Source organism: Tyto alba, unplaced genomic scaffold (genome assembly GCF_018691265.1).
Source record: "Tyto alba isolate M040663 unplaced genomic scaffold, T.alba_DEE_v4.0 Super-Scaffold_48, whole genome shotgun sequence".
NCBI lineage: Eukaryota > Metazoa > Chordata > Aves > Strigiformes > Tytonidae > Tyto > Tyto alba.
In genome coordinates, this window is record NW_024881324.1 from 25,106,883 (window position 1) to 25,124,151 (window position 17,269).

Consider the following 17,269-nt stretch of genomic DNA (forward strand, 5'->3'; position numbering starts at 1 on the left):
GCCCCCTGGGCTGGGGGAAGGGGGCCCTGCCCGGGGCAGGGGGGGTGGAAGTAGATGGTCTTTAAGGTTCCTTCCAACCCAAACCATTCTGTGATTGCTTATTTTCTAAAGAAAGAACAGAAAAATGGACTATCACTTCAGATTTCTGTATAAAACAATTACACCAATATATTGTGGTGTCAGCTCCTCCTTTTAAATCATGCAAATTGACCTGGGTGTTAATTTGTGAGGGTGCCTTGCTTTGCAACATTGAGGATATGAAAAGTAATCACTCTTGTATTATTTTATTCCCCTCAAAGCTGGCAATATTTTTAATGTGGTATACAGACTATTAGCTGTGGTGTTTGTATATCTGTAGATCTTTCCACTTGATAAATAGTTGCTCATCAGCCTTACTAGTGTTAGAGGAAATACAAGTTAGATTTGTATACCAGAGACTTGAACCGTTTGTGACTTGTTTTGACATCCCACTTACTTAAAAGGATATCTGCATAAGTGCTGTGAAGGAGAGAGACATTGAGCAGAAGCTAAAACAAGTGATAGCTGAATGGGACAACAAAACATTTATCTTTGCAAACTTTAAAGCCCGTGGGGAACTCCTTTTAAGAGGTGACAGCACATCAGAAACAATTGCTACCATGGAGGACAGTTTGATGATTCTTGGCTCTCTCATGAGCAACAGGTAACAAGAAAAGGTGGGGGGGTGGTGAGATAAAATAAGAGGCTTTGTTTTATTGAACAAATCTGTCTTTCACAGAAGAGAAGGGAAAAGGAAATCTAAGAGCTTGCATGTCGTGCATGGGCTAGTTCTTATTGTCTGTATCCCTCCAATAAGTTATTTTGAAAGCATGTGGATGCAGTTCAAGCTTCCTGAATTATCTGCTGGACAGTGTTCATTGATGCAAGAAAGTGGTGATGAGCGTAATGGGGAACACTGCCTGGTTGTGGCAGGCATACTGTGGGCATTACAGGCACTGCTACTCTGCACCTGTGATAGGTCACTGCCTCCTGCCAAAGGTGCTGAAAAGCCCGTTTAAAATGAGCTTCAGTTTGGATTCACATGCCAAAGCCCACAGACAAAATAAGGAACACAGAACCTGATCATCAGTCAGAGATTCAAATGCAAGCGTTCAGTTGGTAGGAACCTCTGGGAGTCTTGCAACTTTAAAGATGTTGCATAGTTCCTTTTTGAAACTGCTTCACCTTAGAGTGAAGTTGAAATCTTGCGCCTGTTCAGCTTCTGCTGGATCAGAGCTGTGCTATGCACCACATGTGCAAAGCAGCAAGTTGGAGTTGATTTGGTTTATAGCTGCTAACTAGCTGAATTGCGTTAAGTGTAGGGTAAGCGTAAACTTTCACTTGACAAAGATACAAGTAGCAAAATGATTCCTCATCCTTATGAGTAATGTGCTGGCTTTCAAGTGTCTTGTCTCCTTCTTGAAGTAAAGCAATTGTCTTCTTTTTATTTTAGATACAACACACCATTCAAGACACAGATTCAGAAATGGGTGCACTATCTTTCCAACACAACAGATATCATTGAGAACTGGCTGATTGTACAGAACTTGTGGATTTATTTAGAAGCTGTTTTTGTTGGCGGTGACATAGCAAGGCAGCTTCCAAAGGTTTTCAAACATGCCTTTTTTCAGTTTGATTTTTTACATTTTAAGAATAAAACTTAACTGTGATGTCGTAATTGATGCAATAACATAAACTTTTTTCTTTTTTTTGGTACTTGCCTAATTTGGTTAAGTAATTAGGTAAACAGTACCAACAGAAGTATTGTGTTAGAATAATAAAATTGTGTGAGCTAGTTGATCTTTTTATTTCTAGATTGTAAAATTGTTAACCAATATGTGTTTAAGTGTTGTGCGTAGTAGTAGCCTAGCCTAGTTAGTCTAGCTTAGTAGTACCTACCACTAGCCTAGTAGTACCTAGGAATCCTTATCTGCAACTTTCCTACATAACTTTTCAAATCAAAAATTAACTAGTTTTCATGAAAAAATCTTCAGATTTGAAGCATGCAATTCAAGCATAATGAGTTTTCTGTCTTTTTCTCTAAGAATGATTGAAAGAGAAAATAGACAGCAGGCTTGATAGTCAGGTATAAAATAAGTTCTATTGTATAAGCAGAAAGGTTTTTGTTTTTCTAAGCTGAAAAATCTTTAGAAGTTGGGCATGAGATTACTAGTGAGAAGATTACTGGGTGCCAATTCTACAAGCAAGTGCCTTTTCCTGCTTTTCTCTTCCTTTGTCTCTTCCCTTCCATGTTCATCATGATGTTTCAACAGGAAGCAAAGCGTTTCTCTAACATTGATAAATCCTGGGTGAGAATCATGACCCGAGCTCATGAAACACCTAATGTTGTTCAGTGCTGCGTTGGAGATGAAATCATGGGACAGTTACTACCACATTTACTAGAACAGCTTGAAATTTGTCAGAAATCACTCACAGGGTAAGGTTATTACAAGACCACAGTCTTGGGCAAATGGTTGTGAACTGTGTAACTAGGGAAAGAGCAATTGCTTCTGTACTGTCCCACGGACTTTGCAAAGAGCATGTTCTTATTCTACTATCAATTCAGTTGAACTGAGGTAACAAGTTAGCAGGATGATGCAACGTGGCCAGAGAAATTGCTAGCAACTCACTGATAAATATTTGACTTGTGGCTAAGGTGTCACTCACTGTCTCTCTCTGTTGAAACTAAAGCTTGTTTCAGCCTAGTTTCAATCCAGAAGGCAGTCTTGATCTGTAAGTCCTACTCAGACCCTTCATGAGAAATTCAGCCCAAGACACCCAAATAGCAAGTAACAGACTTAATGTAAAAACATTTTATTTTCATTTAGTTTCTTTTCTTTTTACTGGTGCTCACATTATAACAAATAATAAAAGCTTTCCATGAAATGGTTTCTGATGCTAAAAGAGTAACTTTAAAAACAGGTGCTTAACATGAAGGTATGATGGATAGGAATTGTTGTCATTGCCACTGCTAAAAATTACAATGGTGCATTGTGAGAAATGTCACCTTTAAAGAGGGAAGGATGTATAAATTAACCTAATTTACTTACCATCTATTCCCCTCCCCTGCCAATTTTTTTAAAAAATGCAGGTACCTGGAGAAAAAGCGCCTCCTATTTCCACGATTCTTCTTTGTGTCAGATCCTGCTCTCTTAGAAATTCTTGGCCAGGCATCAGACTCTCACAATATACAGGCACATCTGCTGAATGTCTTTGACAACATTAAAACTGTCAGGTTCCATGAAAGGGTAAGTACTGCCCACACCCCAGTGTTAATTCTTTCAAATTAACAGTATGCTACACTTGTTAAATAAGAAAGCTACCTGGGTGCATAGGACATTGAGCTCTTTTACCAAACTCATCAACTATTTGATTCTGCATTGGCTTTCATCTTTTAAGATTTAATTTCATATCTTCATTTATGTAATAAGAAAACTCTATATAGAATAGCAAAACAAAAATTTGCACTTGTGCTTAGGTTTCAAAAAAACCCACCCAGGTATTGAACTGTCTTCTGTGCCTTAATACAGGCTATCAACCTCTCGGATAAGCTTCTGATTCTTTATGACCATATTTGTATCGTTAGATTGCCTGTATTTGTAGTTTTTCATTATTTTTTTTTTTATTGTAGGGGTGTATCCAGTCTCTCACCTCTTTCTCAGTTATCCTTAATATCCTTTCAAACATACTATTTGAAGAATAGTTTTCTTGTACCATTTACATGAGCTGATAGCCACACATTTTTTTTTTTCCTGTGTATGTATACACTTCCTTAGAAATTCACTACCTCCCCATGCATTTGAAATTCATTTGATTGGCCATGTTCCTTAACTTCTTTGTTTCCATTATTTTTGATTGTCAGGCTGTAGATTTTGTTAGGATATTAACCCACCAATAATGGATTAAAGTTTCCTTTATTGTGACTGGAAAGTGGATGTTGTCATTGAAACTTAAATAAAATTCAAGTATTGTCAGTGTATTGGGGTTTGTCTCTTTGTTCAGACAGCAGTGTTTTGTTTAAAGCCTTTCTGCACACCAAAAGTAATGGTTTAATTGTTTTAACATTTCACTTAACAAGTTGGTATAATTTACTAGTTACCTAGATAAGTTTAATGGAGTGATGGCAGGAAAATCAGACGGATATGGTAAAGATAACAATAAATCTATAAACACAAAATGTTCTTGCTTTACTTTTATTAGATATATGATCGTATATTGTCAATTAGTTCACGAGAGGGTGAGACTGTAGAGCTGACTAGACCTGTAATGGCTGAAGGTAACGTGGAAGTTTGGCTAAATTCCCTGTTGAAGGAATCCCAGCTGTCACTACATCATGTTATTCGCCAGGCAGCTGCGCACATCCAGGAAACTAGTTTCCAGCTGACTGAATTTCTTTCTACTTACCCAGCCCAGGTAACATCATTGTTAAATCACTAAAGAATTGTTCACGGATATATAACACATTGATGTTTTTTTCTTGTCTTTGCAATCAAAACTGCAGCCAGTGTTATAGATGCAAAACTGACATTTAAATTTATCTTAACCACCTTAGTCTTTTAAGTTACACTTTACATATCTGAAACCAAAGGAAGAAAACCTACTCTGAAGCTGTTGTTCAAAAATATTGCTGAATTCAATAAATAAATGCAATGGAGTTAACTCTGTTTCCTTACAAGCTTAATATTTGACTACTGAAGGAAAAGTAATAAAATTTTATGCTTGTTTATATATTCAGGAAAACACTATATATTGCTAAAGATTTGGAACTGAAGGTAGTGTTGGGGGAAAATTATTTTCCTAGTGGAAGCTTCTTCACTTGTTATCAGGAATGTTGGAGAGGGAATAAAGAGTTTGTGAATTATTGAAAAAAAATACTTTGAAAGGAAGCATTAATTGTTCACTGATTAGTTATTATATATAAAATGTATATTAATTATATATAGCATTTATATATACGTTGTAAGTGATGCTGAACAGTTGTATCAGCAGTGCACCACCATAGGGAGTATCTACAAGACTGAAGTGTGGACTTAACTGTGTGTTTATGAACGGAGTTGGGACACAAAACAAATACATGGGCTGAATGACCTCTATATGGGTGCATGAAAAAATAATTTTATGCAAATACTAGCAGAACCAATTCTTTAGTTCATCTGTGTCTATGAATGTACATTTTAGATGAAAGAGAAAAGATTCTGAAGCATATACTTTTATGTTGCCTAAGGTTGGGTTGTTGGGGATCCAAATGATTTGGACAAGAGACTCAGAAGAAGCTTTGACTAATGCCAGGTATGATAAAAAAATTATGCGAAAGACGAACCAGTTTTTCCTGGATCTTCTAAACATGCTGATAGATATGACAACAAAAGACCTTAGCCCAGTTGAGCGAGTTAAATACGAGACATTAATCACTATTCATGTGCATCAGAGGGACATTTTTGATGGTCTGGTAAGTATTGAAAAATTTACACTGAGTTATGAAGTGGTTTCCATGTAAAACAATGTGAAAGGACAGAAAGAAAATATTATTGTATCTACAAACTGTTGCCTCTTAATCTAAACATTTAATTTCAGGACTGTAATGATTATGTAACCTGGAGTATTATAAAAATGCTGATGTCGCCTCAATCCATGTTTTTATTTCCCTTTAAGTAATTCAGGTTTTTTTTTTTTCCACCCTCAAGCAACAGCAGAATTTTATAATGCTTTGTGTTAGCCCACTTAAGTTGCCTCTGTTGCATGATCAGTGAGGGACTTCTTTTACCTCATACGTTGCGTTGCAAATAATCGTCCTTTCTCTGGATGACATTGTGAGTTTTGAGGAATAAATAGAATGAATGTAGAGTTACAGTACAGGAAAAAACTATGAAGTTGTTTGAAGCTGCTATCCCCTCTGTTCTAGTTTCAATAGCTACCTAATTATTACTTAAGGATTTATTTATTGGCTTCACATGTTCTCATGCTGCCACAGGATACTAAAATAAAGAAAATGAAAGTATTTACTGCTTAAACAGTCAAACTTAAAAGCTAGCATACCCTTTTACCTATAGGAAGCTCTGGACCTGACTCTGAAATTAAGCTGTCTGAGAAAAGAATTACTGAGTTTTAACCCATGACTGATAGGCAGGCACCTATCTTTTCATTGTAGAACCAGTTATTTCTAGTTTTAATCCTCTTATGTAAAGTACAGTTTTTAGACACAACCTTCAGGTCATCTTTTTTAATATTCAAATGGTCAATTTTGAATTACTCTCAGCTCTGTTGAATTTCTTAACTAATATCTGCACCGTGACACTGTCTTGAAATAGCTTTTTTCCAATTTGCATGTGCTTTCATTTAATTCTCATGACTTTTTTAAAAATCATGACAGTACATGCTTCCTACTCATATGTAAAAGTACAGTGGTAGAGATGAGTAAACAGAAATGGCAGTGTTAATGTTAACTCAACTTAATGACTTAAACTGAAGTTTTAATTTTAACTGAACTTAATGACTTTTGTTTGAGGCTTATGGACCGCTCATTAGTATTTAGAATTTTGCCACATGTCTAAAGCCTGAAGTTCGTTCACCCTAGTATGGGCTTCAGGGACAGCATTAACACATTAGAAATTTTTGTGCTAAAAATCAAGATGGTGTCTTTGCTATTCTTGTGTTACTAGCTGTTCTTTGTGCCTTTCATTGTGATTGCCTTTGCAGTACCACTTAGATGAGATAATATAAATGCAGAAGTAAATGTTAACCATGAGTGCCACAGCCTTTTTTTCCCTTTTCTTAGTGTTGCATGCATATCAAGAGCCCTGCAGACTTCGAGTGGCTGAAACAGTGTAGATTTTATTTTAATGAAGATTCTGATAAAATGATGATTAAGATCACTGATGTGGCTTTCACATACCAGAATGAATTTTTGGGCTGTACTGACAGACTTGTCATAACGCCTCTTACAGACAGGTGAAAAAGACTGATTTTATTCCTTTATTCTTTGATGTCAAACCTAGGCTTTTACAAGAGCAATTTAGTCATGCCTGTGAGATGTGAAATAGATCTCTGCAGAGTTTATCCTTCACAGTCTTATCAAAGTCAATAATTATACATGTAACATATGAATACTTTTGTTTCTGTGCCTTACAATATGAATAACTTCCAGCTTAATTTCTGTCACATACTTGTGTGATCCCCATATATGTGATGTCTGGGACACTGATTCTCATATATGTGAGGTTAGTATACCTGAGGATCTGGTACGTTCAATAGATACAACATGCAGAGAGAGATGCAGGACAAAAATAAGTGTTTACAGGCACATTAATGAAAAAGGCTAAGGAGGAATAGACAAGAAAACAATTTTATTCAGCTGCAATAGATTGGAGATCTTTGATTCAGAAAGATGTTGAAAGAATTGCCATCCTAATAACAGAGAGGTCTACCTTCCTAATTGGAATAACATAAAGATTATTAACTATTCTGTACAGCAAATTCTAGAGCTTCTCTTGAAATATAATTGTTAGCAGGTGTTTTACTGCATTACACATAGAAATTTTATTTATGAAAATGGGATGCACTGTATGATCAAATTTTAAAGGTGGATGAGAAAGAAAAGGTTATCTGTCTTTCATTATTGTACTCCACAGTATAATGTAGTTCAGAACTACTTCAGTTAAAGTAATTGGGGAAATAATCTAACCAAACTAGATTAGGTATCATCTCTCTATCTGCTTTCTTCCCTTCTTGTGATCTCTCAGGTTTTCGATTATTGAGGATTATTTGCTCTTCCACTTTATGTATGAGGAGAAAAACCTCAATATTACCTGCATCAGAGGCTGAGTGAAGGGTTTTCCTTCTTACTGATTTAAATTGTAATTAGAGGCATGTCATTTCAGCAGTTTCCTTGTCTCCTTAAATCAAACCTTCTTCATGTAACACACTTGAGTAAGTTCCTCTGGCACTATACAGAAAACTGTATGCTGCAGCCCATTAAGTGATAATAGCCTGTTGCCTTTTAGATGTTACATCACTTTGGCTCAAGCTTTAGGCATGAACATGGGTGGAGCACCTGTGGGACCTGCAGGAACTGGAAAAACTGAAACCATCAAAGACATGGGACGGTGCCTTGGAAAATATGTAGTGGTCTTCAACTGTTCAGACCAGATGGATTTTCGAGGACTTGGGAGGATCTTCAAAGGTAAGATGTGGACAAAAGGTAAGGTGCTGGCCAAAAGGATCAACTGTATCTTGGGGGGCATTAAGTGCAGTATAACCAGTCAAAAGAAGTGGTTGTTCCACTATGCTCAGGATTAGAGTGGCCTCACCTCAAGTACTGTGTGCAGTTTTGGGGTCAGTAATGTAAGAATAATATAAAAATATTAGAATATGTTCAAAAGAGAGCAACAAAGATGATGACAGAACTAGAGGACATGCCTTATGAGGAACAGCTGAGTATACTAGGTTTGTTCACCTTATAGAAAAGGAGATTGAGAGGTGACCCTCATTGCTGTCTACAACGTCCTAATGAGAAGGAGTGAAGAGAGAGGTGCTGATCTCTTCTCTCTGGTGTCTGGTGATAGGACATGAGGGAATGGCTTAAAGCTCCATCAGGTGAAGTTCAGATTGGATATTAGGAAAATGTTCTTCACTGAGAGTATGGTCAAGTCCTGGAACAAGCTCCCCAAGGAAGTAGTCAGGGCCCCCAGCCTGTCGATGTCCAAGTAGTGTTTGGACAACAGTCTTAGATATATGGTTTATCTTCTAGATAGCCCTGTGTGGAGTCAGGAGTAGGACTTGATCCTTTTATGTCCTTTATGACTCAGAATATTCTGTGATTGTATGATTCTATGGACTGTGTGAAAGTTACAAAAGCTAAGAGAACATCTGTATAGAACAAGGTCAACACATAATCAGCATGTGGTTTTCAGCCTTTTAATAAATGCAAGTAATTAATATCATGTTATGAATATAAAATACATTTGCAACACTCTCTCCATGAAATAGAAATGTCTGAAAACATAAGACAGTTTATGAAAGGATGCAAAAAGACACTTGAAATAATTAAGGAGGACTGCCAGTACAAAAAGAAGCTGTGAAATTTATTGCTAAACTGGTGGAATATGTTGGATTCTGATTCCAGTATTTTGTCTCCTTCAAATGTCAAAGTTCTTATCAGTTGAAGGAAATGTATGAATAGTTCTATATATGTTAAAAGCAGTTGGCACAGCTCCCTGAAGTTAGATGTGGAAGACATTTTATTTTAGGCACCTGAAATTGATACCTGTCAGTCATGGCAGATGTCAGATTAGAGACCAAGTGAAGGTTGTTGACTTTATATTGTTGCAAGTGACTGTGTTGATTTTTTTTTTTTGTTTTCCTCAAAATATCTGAGGAAGATGTCTGGCACAGACTGACCCCTAACTTCTTTCCAGGTGAAAGCAACTTTATTGTTTATTTTTATCTTTGCAATAAGCTATTGACAACCCATCATATTTTCATAGACTTACCACAGGGTTTTACTTTTGGGGCATAGGGAGGAACAGGAAAACATTCAAGATACTGAGAGAAAGAGCAGAAATTGAAGTATTTATGCACAAAGAAACAAGCTTGAGGACTTTTGTAACTTTGTGAATTCTTGCTTGAATGTCCTGGGTTGAGTGAGTGGTGGGGTTTTTTGGTAGCAGGGGAGGGGGCTACAGGGGCAGCCCCCTGTGAGAAGCTTCTTGAAGCTCCCCCAGCTCCAAGTCATCTCCACCTCTGCACCAAAACTGAGCCCATCAGCTGCGCCTCTGCGATAACATATTTAAGAAGGGACGTGGTGAGGATCAGTGGGACTTGTGAGGAGGAGTTGCTGCAGCTGCATGAACACCAAGGTCAGTGGAGGAATGGAGGAAGGAAGGAGGGGGGAGATGTGCCGGAGCAGAGTCCCCCCTGTATCCTGTGGTGTGACAGCAGCCCCCTCCCCTGCTACCAAGAAACCCCCACAACTCACTCAAACCCAGGACATTTCTAAAGAATTCAACTCTTCTCCTTGTCCCTTTCCCAACCCTCAAAAATAAACATATTTTTTTTCCTGGGGTAGATTAACCTGTTTTTTGGCATATGAATTGCACCAAAAAAGGGCTAATAATGTAATGGTCAGATGCTTAGTTGCTTTTCTCTTTGAAGGTCTTGCTCAGTCTGGCTCCTGGGGTTGCTTTGATGAATTCAATCGTATTGATTTACCAGTATTATCAGTAGCCGCGCAGCAAATTGCAATTGTGTTGACATGTAAGAAGGAATGCAAAAAAAGCTTTATTTTTACTGATGGAGATAATGTGGAAATGAACCCAGAATTTGGCATCTTTCTTACTATGGTAGGTATTCAGTTGGTTTCTAATATACCAGTGATAATTGTACAAGAAATCGCTTTTAACCTGAAATGTTAAATGGACTTGCTAACTCACTCTGTTCTTAGAACTCACTGACAGTTTGAGAACATGGGGCATTACCACGAAGATGGTTTACAGGGTCTTGTTTCAGTGATGTGAAGCAAACGCAGCCAGCATTGTAAATACGAGTTATCATCTCAATGTTAGATTACTTCTGTGTGCTACATTTTGGTTCCCAAAGTATGCTTTTTGCTATAAGTACAGAAAAATGGCCTTAGACAAATAGGTAAAAGTAGACAGTAAACCCACAATCTGTAAGACAAATACAGATTTGAAATGCTTAGGTGGAACATTTTTCATACCTCATGGATGTAAGGAAGGCTAAAATACTGTAGAGACATGCTGGTAAATCTGGATGGCAATTAATTCTTAAATATTATTTAAAGACAAGAAGCTTTTTTTGTCTAACCAGATTACACGTTCCTTTGCCGATTCTTCTGTTTGTGCAAGGTGCAGCCAACTTCAAAACATGTTCTTCTCTCCAGAATCCAGGATATGCTGGAAGGCAAGAACTTCCTGAAAACCTGAAGATCAACTTCCGTTCAGTGGCTATGATGGTTCCTGATCGCCAAATCATAATTCGTGTCAAGCTGGCTAGTTGTGGTTTCATTGCTAATGTTGTATTGGCAAGAAAATTCTTTACACTGTACAAGCTGTGTGAAGAACAACTGTCAAAGCAGGTGATTATTTTCATATGAGGAAAAATTACCTTAGGAGAAAACTATACATGATGTCACAAATTACCATTATCCATGTGAAGAAAATGGAAGAGTTCACATTCACTAAGCAAGCTAAATGGCACTTGCAGTTTAGTAATGCAACCCTCTTCTGTCCTGGAGGATTAACTCCCTCTGCAGGTTATCTGTACAAGAATGGGCTTGTCATTCAGAATGCTGCTTATTATTAAGATTTAACTTTAATGAATGGTGATGATTGAGGCAAATAAAAGGCTTATATATTAGTTGGTCTTATAGAGTGGATTGAGAGACATTTGGTTTGTGCTGTCTGTGCTTGTTTAGATGTTTCTCAAATAAAGTCAGTTTCTGAGGTCCACAGAGAATTCAAAATAATACTGATAGTTTATTTCATACTAGTCCTTGAGAACTTTATCTTGGTTCAAAGACTTGTGATTACATTTCTTTTTTCTGTCACACCTTACAGTTTAGTAAATGGTAGCAGAGGTGGGGAGTGAAGTCACCCATAGTCATACAGCCAAAGACTAGTTGTTGGATATTAGGAGGCATTTGTGCCACATGTACCACTTCTCATACAAATCCATAACTTAAATGTTAAATAAGAATTGTTTCAACCCTGTTCACTGGGGGAAAATTTTCCCAAACTTTACATACCTTCTAGGTGCATTATGATTTTGGCTTGCGGAATATCTTGTCAGTACTACGTACACTGGGAGCAGCAAAAAGAGCAAATCCCACAGATACTGAATCTACCATTGTCATGCGTGTGCTGAGAGACATGAACCTGTCTAAACTAGTAAGTGCTGAAGGCCTGGTAAATTAATTAAACTGAACTTTGGAGCTACATAGGTTTTTTTTGAAATACAAAGGTAATCACTGAGGTGATCACTAGAAGATTGGATGTGGCCTTTACACTGAAGCTAGCTTGGGAATGTTCCATTCTTTGGATGGTCTTGGGTATTTGTTTTGGCTGTGATAGAGTTTATTTTCTTCACAGTAACTTGTAAGGGGCTAAGGAGGGAGTGAGCCAGGAGCAGTGTGGTGCTTGGCTGCCTACCTAGGTTAAACCCCAGCACTTTGATTTGTTCAGAATTTTCTTCACATATTTCCCCTGCTACCTATAGAAATAAGTGACGAAACAGAACTCTAAGTAATAACCTTCTTAGAACCAGGACCTAAAGTAGTCACTCTTTTGAAATAACCTGTTATTAAATAGCTAACAAAACCTCTTCTGTTGCTATGGTACATCTCCTTTATTGTATTTTTTTTACGTCTTAGACAAGTAATTTACTATTTGTATAAATGTTATTGCTAAAATCTACTTTAATATATTTAGTCTGTATGTTAGTGGCTTATTTTCAATAACTTTTGATTATTGGAAGCATTACATGATCTCCTTCTGCTGTGTTTAGCACCTAGAGGGTTACCATAGATGGTTCCTTATGTTTTCAAATATTTCTTTAGCTCTGCAAGAGTCGGGGATTGTTTTTTAAGATGCTAGAATAAACAAAATAAGCTTTAACTTGTTTTTCCCCTCCTCCCCCCCCCCCCCCACCCATTTTCACTAGATTGATGAAGATGAACCCTTATTTCTGAGTCTAATTGAAGATCTGTTTCCAGATATCCAGCTTGATAAAGCAGGCTATCCTGAACTGGAAGCCGCCATTGACAAACAGGTAATGTTTCTCTTGATCTGTGCTGCTGTGCAATAACTATCATGATGTGACATCTAAGAAAATTATTGGTGTTGAATCTACGCAACTGGTAATAATATGTTTTACTATTTAGAGGAAGAGTAAGCTTTTCCATAAATCTTTACCATTGGCATATTATTATTAACCATATTCTTAAGGGTGTTACTGAATTGTGGTTGTAATGTCCTGTGGTTTTCTTGCAAGTCATTTGTGGTGACCCGTTTGAAAAATGCATGTATATATGCTTGCCTTATGTGACCCAGGATTTAATATTTGTATATTGATTAACAATCAGAACATGAACTTGAGAAAAGATTTACCTAAAATGACATTTCCTCTACTTTATCTCCCATTAGATCTTTTGGATCATTTCAATAGGGCCAACTTAACAATATGAAGTATGTATACTTAAATGTTCACCTCTATTAAACTTTCCTCCAAAATTTTAATAGTTCCTCAGATAATTATCTAATAGTTAAACAGAGAAATAAAAAACTCAAAAAAAATCCCCCCCCCCCCAAAAAAAAATTAAAAAACCCAGAAGTATATTTCTGAAGAATTTGAGTATATGACTTTTCATTTATTTATATTTAATATGATTAGATACAAGCAGAGAGCTCTGCTTCTGGCTTTCCTAACAAGGAACAGTTGAATCATCAGCTAATGTTTATAAAACCGTTTTTGTCTCTGTAGTTTATACAGTTAACTTTAAAAAAAGACTCACAAATTAAGCTTTTATTAGGAGAAGCTATAAGGACCTTGAATCTCATGCTTTAAATTGTCATTTCCTAATAAATTAAAAAGAGGTCTTAATAACATGGTTATCATAGCTCTACTGTTGGTGATCTGTGAAACCAGACATAGGAAGCATCAGTCCTTTCAACAACAAACCATTATCACTTGCTTGTAAGTAGTGTGTAGTGTCTGCCCATACTGAAGAAATTTTGGAAATTTGAAGAGCTTTACACACTGCAGTTATCTTATGTGAAACCACATTTATCAAAAGTTCAGATCTAGGGATCTCATGGTGGCTTTTTAATGTTATGGCAGTGTTTGGAAATTTTGTTACCTTATTTTGGCATATTTTTCTCATATTGCTAAAACTTAAAATCTGGAGAAACCAGAAATGGTAGGCCATCTTGTTTGTCTTGGAAGTGAATCAAGGTTTTATTCAATAGAGTTCTCTGCTGTGTTTTCAGAGCTATAATCACCAGTACAATGAAAACAGCTAGGTTGGGACAGAATCAAGTTCAAGAGGACTGTTTTTATTAGGGAAAGGAGGCAGTTATTGTTGGGAAAGTATCATAATGAAGAAATAGTTGTTACCTGAATTAAAGTGTTTTTCTGTGTTTATATGTTGAGGCATGTTGACCCCAGCTGGCATCCAAGCCAACACCCAATCCCTAGCTCACTTTCCCCCAGTGGGTTGCGGGAGAGATTTGGAATGGGTAAAGAGAGGAAAAAATCCTCCTGGGCCTAGATGAAGACAGTTTAATAAATAAAGAAACACATAAAAAAGAAACAAGTGATGCAAAAGCTCACCACCACCAGAGTGATGCCCAGCCAGTCTCTGAGCAATGGTTGCTTTGGAGAAACTTCCCCCCGGTTTTACTGCTGAGCATGACGTTATTACTGTGGAGGGGTTGGACTAGATGACCTTTAAAGGTCCCTTGAACCCGAACTATTCTATGATTCGGCGATATGGAGTATCTCTTTGGTCAGTTGGAGTCAGTTGACCCAGCTGTGCTCCCTCCCAAGCTCCTGCCCACCCCCAGCCTACTCGCTGACAGGGCAGTGCGAAGAACAAAAGCCTCGACGCTGTGCAAGCACAGTGCAGCAGCAGCCAAAGCACTGGTGTCTTATCAACACTGCTTTGATCACAAATCTAAGACGTGGCACCATATGGGGTATTATGAGGAAAATTAACTCCATTCCAGGCAGACCCAGTACATATGTACAACTGTTAAGAGAACAGGGTCTTTTGAGAATGCCAAGTGTGCTTGTGGACATACTTCTTTTTCGATAAGGGAAATATCTAGTCTACAAGATTATCATAGAATCTACGTGTTAGAAATTAAGAAAAGATAAGTCTCCATTGATGGCACAGGATTAGAGTGAAGGAATAGCTACCATGACCATCTTGTTTTATATGAAGAAAGAAATCAGTTCAGATATGTTCTGTCAGTGCATTAGATTCTGGATATATTGCTGTATATATGTGGTCTCTGGAAACAAGTCAGAAGGATATATTCTATACTGGAAAGAAAGGCAGCTTGACTGGTTTGGTGTCAACTGTGAGAGCTGTTAATAGGTAAATAATAACAGAATTTTAACATGTATCCATGAAAATGGTGCATCTGATGTCTTTGTTGTGCTTTGTAAACTCCATTGCTTCAGCAGTGGTGTTCTTCATGGTGATGAGGAGTTGGTGACAGCATACACTTCATGGTTGGTGTTGATGAATTCATCTTTTGCTGCCTTCTGTTCTTGGCTTCCTTGCAGAGAGAGAGAGAGAAATAAGTTGAACTGATGTGAGCTTTGATATGCAAGTGATACAGCAAATGATAGTGCCAGTTCCATGGTTCCAACTGCCTGCGTGACAGTAATTGTACAAGCTGAGTTTTATCTTATCAGTAAAAAGTTAGTCCTCTTTATACTGATAAAATTTTCTAAAACATAATTTAAAACCCAAAATTATACTTGAATTAAAATATAATTGAGAGTTTCACTTTTATAACATGATCTTGAGTTTTTATATTTTTTTTTTGACTGTCAAAAACGTATAGTGTGCTATGAATCCTTAAGAAATAGTTATAGCTTTTCTCTACTGGCTAAAAACTTCCTTGTTCTCCTCCAGCTGAGTCACTTTTACAAGCAACAGCAATACCATTATGACAAGTTAACTTTAAGCCTGGAACTAGTAAAAAGTAGTAAACAAGCATGTGATATTTGATTCTAAAACATCATGTCTTTTCTTGGAAGGATGATATTAAGAAGTTACTCAAAGATCTGTACACTGAGAAATATTTAACAAAATGTTTTACAGAAAAACTTTTTGCTACTGTAAGCATTTAGAAACACAAGTCATCATCATCACAAAAAAACAGTTGTTCTGAGAGGCAAGTGAAAACGCTGTGTGGCTGTGAAAGACATTGCTAACAAGAGTGTTTCTAAAATTCTTGGCTTTTCCTTAAAATTAAGTTTTAACCTATGAAGGCCTAAAAAAAGAAAAAAAAAAGATGGTTTATATTCTTTTAATTTTCTGAATATATATTTGAATACCAAATATCCCTTCTTTTTCCTGACAGAAAGATATACACAAAATCTTTACAAAGAATGTAGTCTTCTGCTGAAGATAGATTTTTTTTTTTTTTTTTTTTTTTTCAAAGCAACAAAATATCTTGTGCACTAAAATAGTGGTAGTTTGGTTTTTTGTCACTATTTATAGGTGGAGGAAGCTGGACTTGTTTGTCATCCTCCTTGGAAATTGAAAGTTATCCAACTTTTTGAAACCCAGAGGGTAAGGCATGGATTGATGACACTAGGACCTAGTGGTGCAGGAAAAACTGTTTGCATCCACACTTTAATGAAAGCCATGACAGGTATGTGAGTATTTATACTGTAAACTTTAAACCATGTTGTTCTTCATAGAAAGCCTCGGTTACTTCACTGTGAGAATAAACTGCTGGAAGAATCAGTTTATGTGTTGAGATACTAATTATTGTGATAGTACCTTTTAAAAGCTTAAAAATGTCTGACATTCAAAGTCATATAATACATACCCTGTTTTACATATTATGGTATGTATATCAGAAATTCTTATTCCAGAAACATTGAGAAAGAGGAGTACTGTGAGTAGACAACTTGGACAAGTGATGAAAGCATCTCCCAGGTTTGGCTAAGGCAATGCTGAAACTTTCTCCTAATCATAAGTGTTTAGTCCTTTTTGAACACAATTCACAAGACAGGGTCTGTATCTGCAGTATAAAATAACTACTTCCATCATTTGTTGATGCTAGGAGACAGTTCCTCATGTAGGCAGTGACAAAGTCTTCAAGGGTATTAATTTCATGTTCTGGCTGGATGCTTCAGGAGTGTTTTTGTACTCTGTGTTTCTAAACAAAAATATTAGTGGAAGAACTTCTGTTTGATCTTATTAAACTAACAGCTCACAGCTGGGGGAGAAAAACCATCTCTTCTGAGGTAAGCTTGTGTTACCCCATTTCACAGGCTTCAGTATGCTGCTTATACAATTTTCCAGAAATCGATACAGTACCTTAGTGTGCTTAAGTAACACTGTAAACTCTGTATTGCAGCATAAATGACTGCTCCATTTAGGAAAAAAAGCAGAAAGAACAGATAGTTGCATTGTACTATTTTCCTATATTTCTGTAGCGCCGAGATGTGAACTACTACAAAGATAAAGCCACAGCAATACTTTTTTCAAGCT

At 36.9% G+C, this 17,269-nt stretch overlaps 1 protein-coding gene across 3 annotated transcripts in view; it reads left to right on the forward strand.

Annotated features, from left to right (window-relative positions):
- DNAH5 (dynein axonemal heavy chain 5) overlaps window positions 1-17,269 on the forward strand; it is a 149,798-nt gene that overhangs the window by 68,101 nt on the left and 64,428 nt on the right. For all 3 annotated transcript variants that reach the window (XM_042806932.1, XM_042806933.1, XM_042806934.1), the window contains exons 29-41: window positions 483-682; window positions 1,472-1,625; window positions 2,292-2,455; window positions 3,110-3,266; window positions 4,219-4,431; window positions 5,243-5,467; window positions 6,794-6,966; window positions 8,019-8,197; window positions 10,168-10,355; window positions 10,916-11,110; window positions 11,787-11,921; window positions 12,694-12,801; window positions 16,268-16,421. In XM_042806932.1, the coding sequence (XP_042662866.1) occupies window positions 483-682; window positions 1,472-1,625; window positions 2,292-2,455; window positions 3,110-3,266; window positions 4,219-4,431; window positions 5,243-5,467; window positions 6,794-6,966; window positions 8,019-8,197; window positions 10,168-10,355; window positions 10,916-11,110; window positions 11,787-11,921; window positions 12,694-12,801; window positions 16,268-16,421 (2,245 nt within the window). The remainder of the gene's footprint in view (window positions 1-482; window positions 683-1,471; window positions 1,626-2,291; window positions 2,456-3,109; window positions 3,267-4,218; window positions 4,432-5,242; window positions 5,468-6,793; window positions 6,967-8,018; window positions 8,198-10,167; window positions 10,356-10,915; window positions 11,111-11,786; window positions 11,922-12,693; window positions 12,802-16,267; window positions 16,422-17,269) is intronic.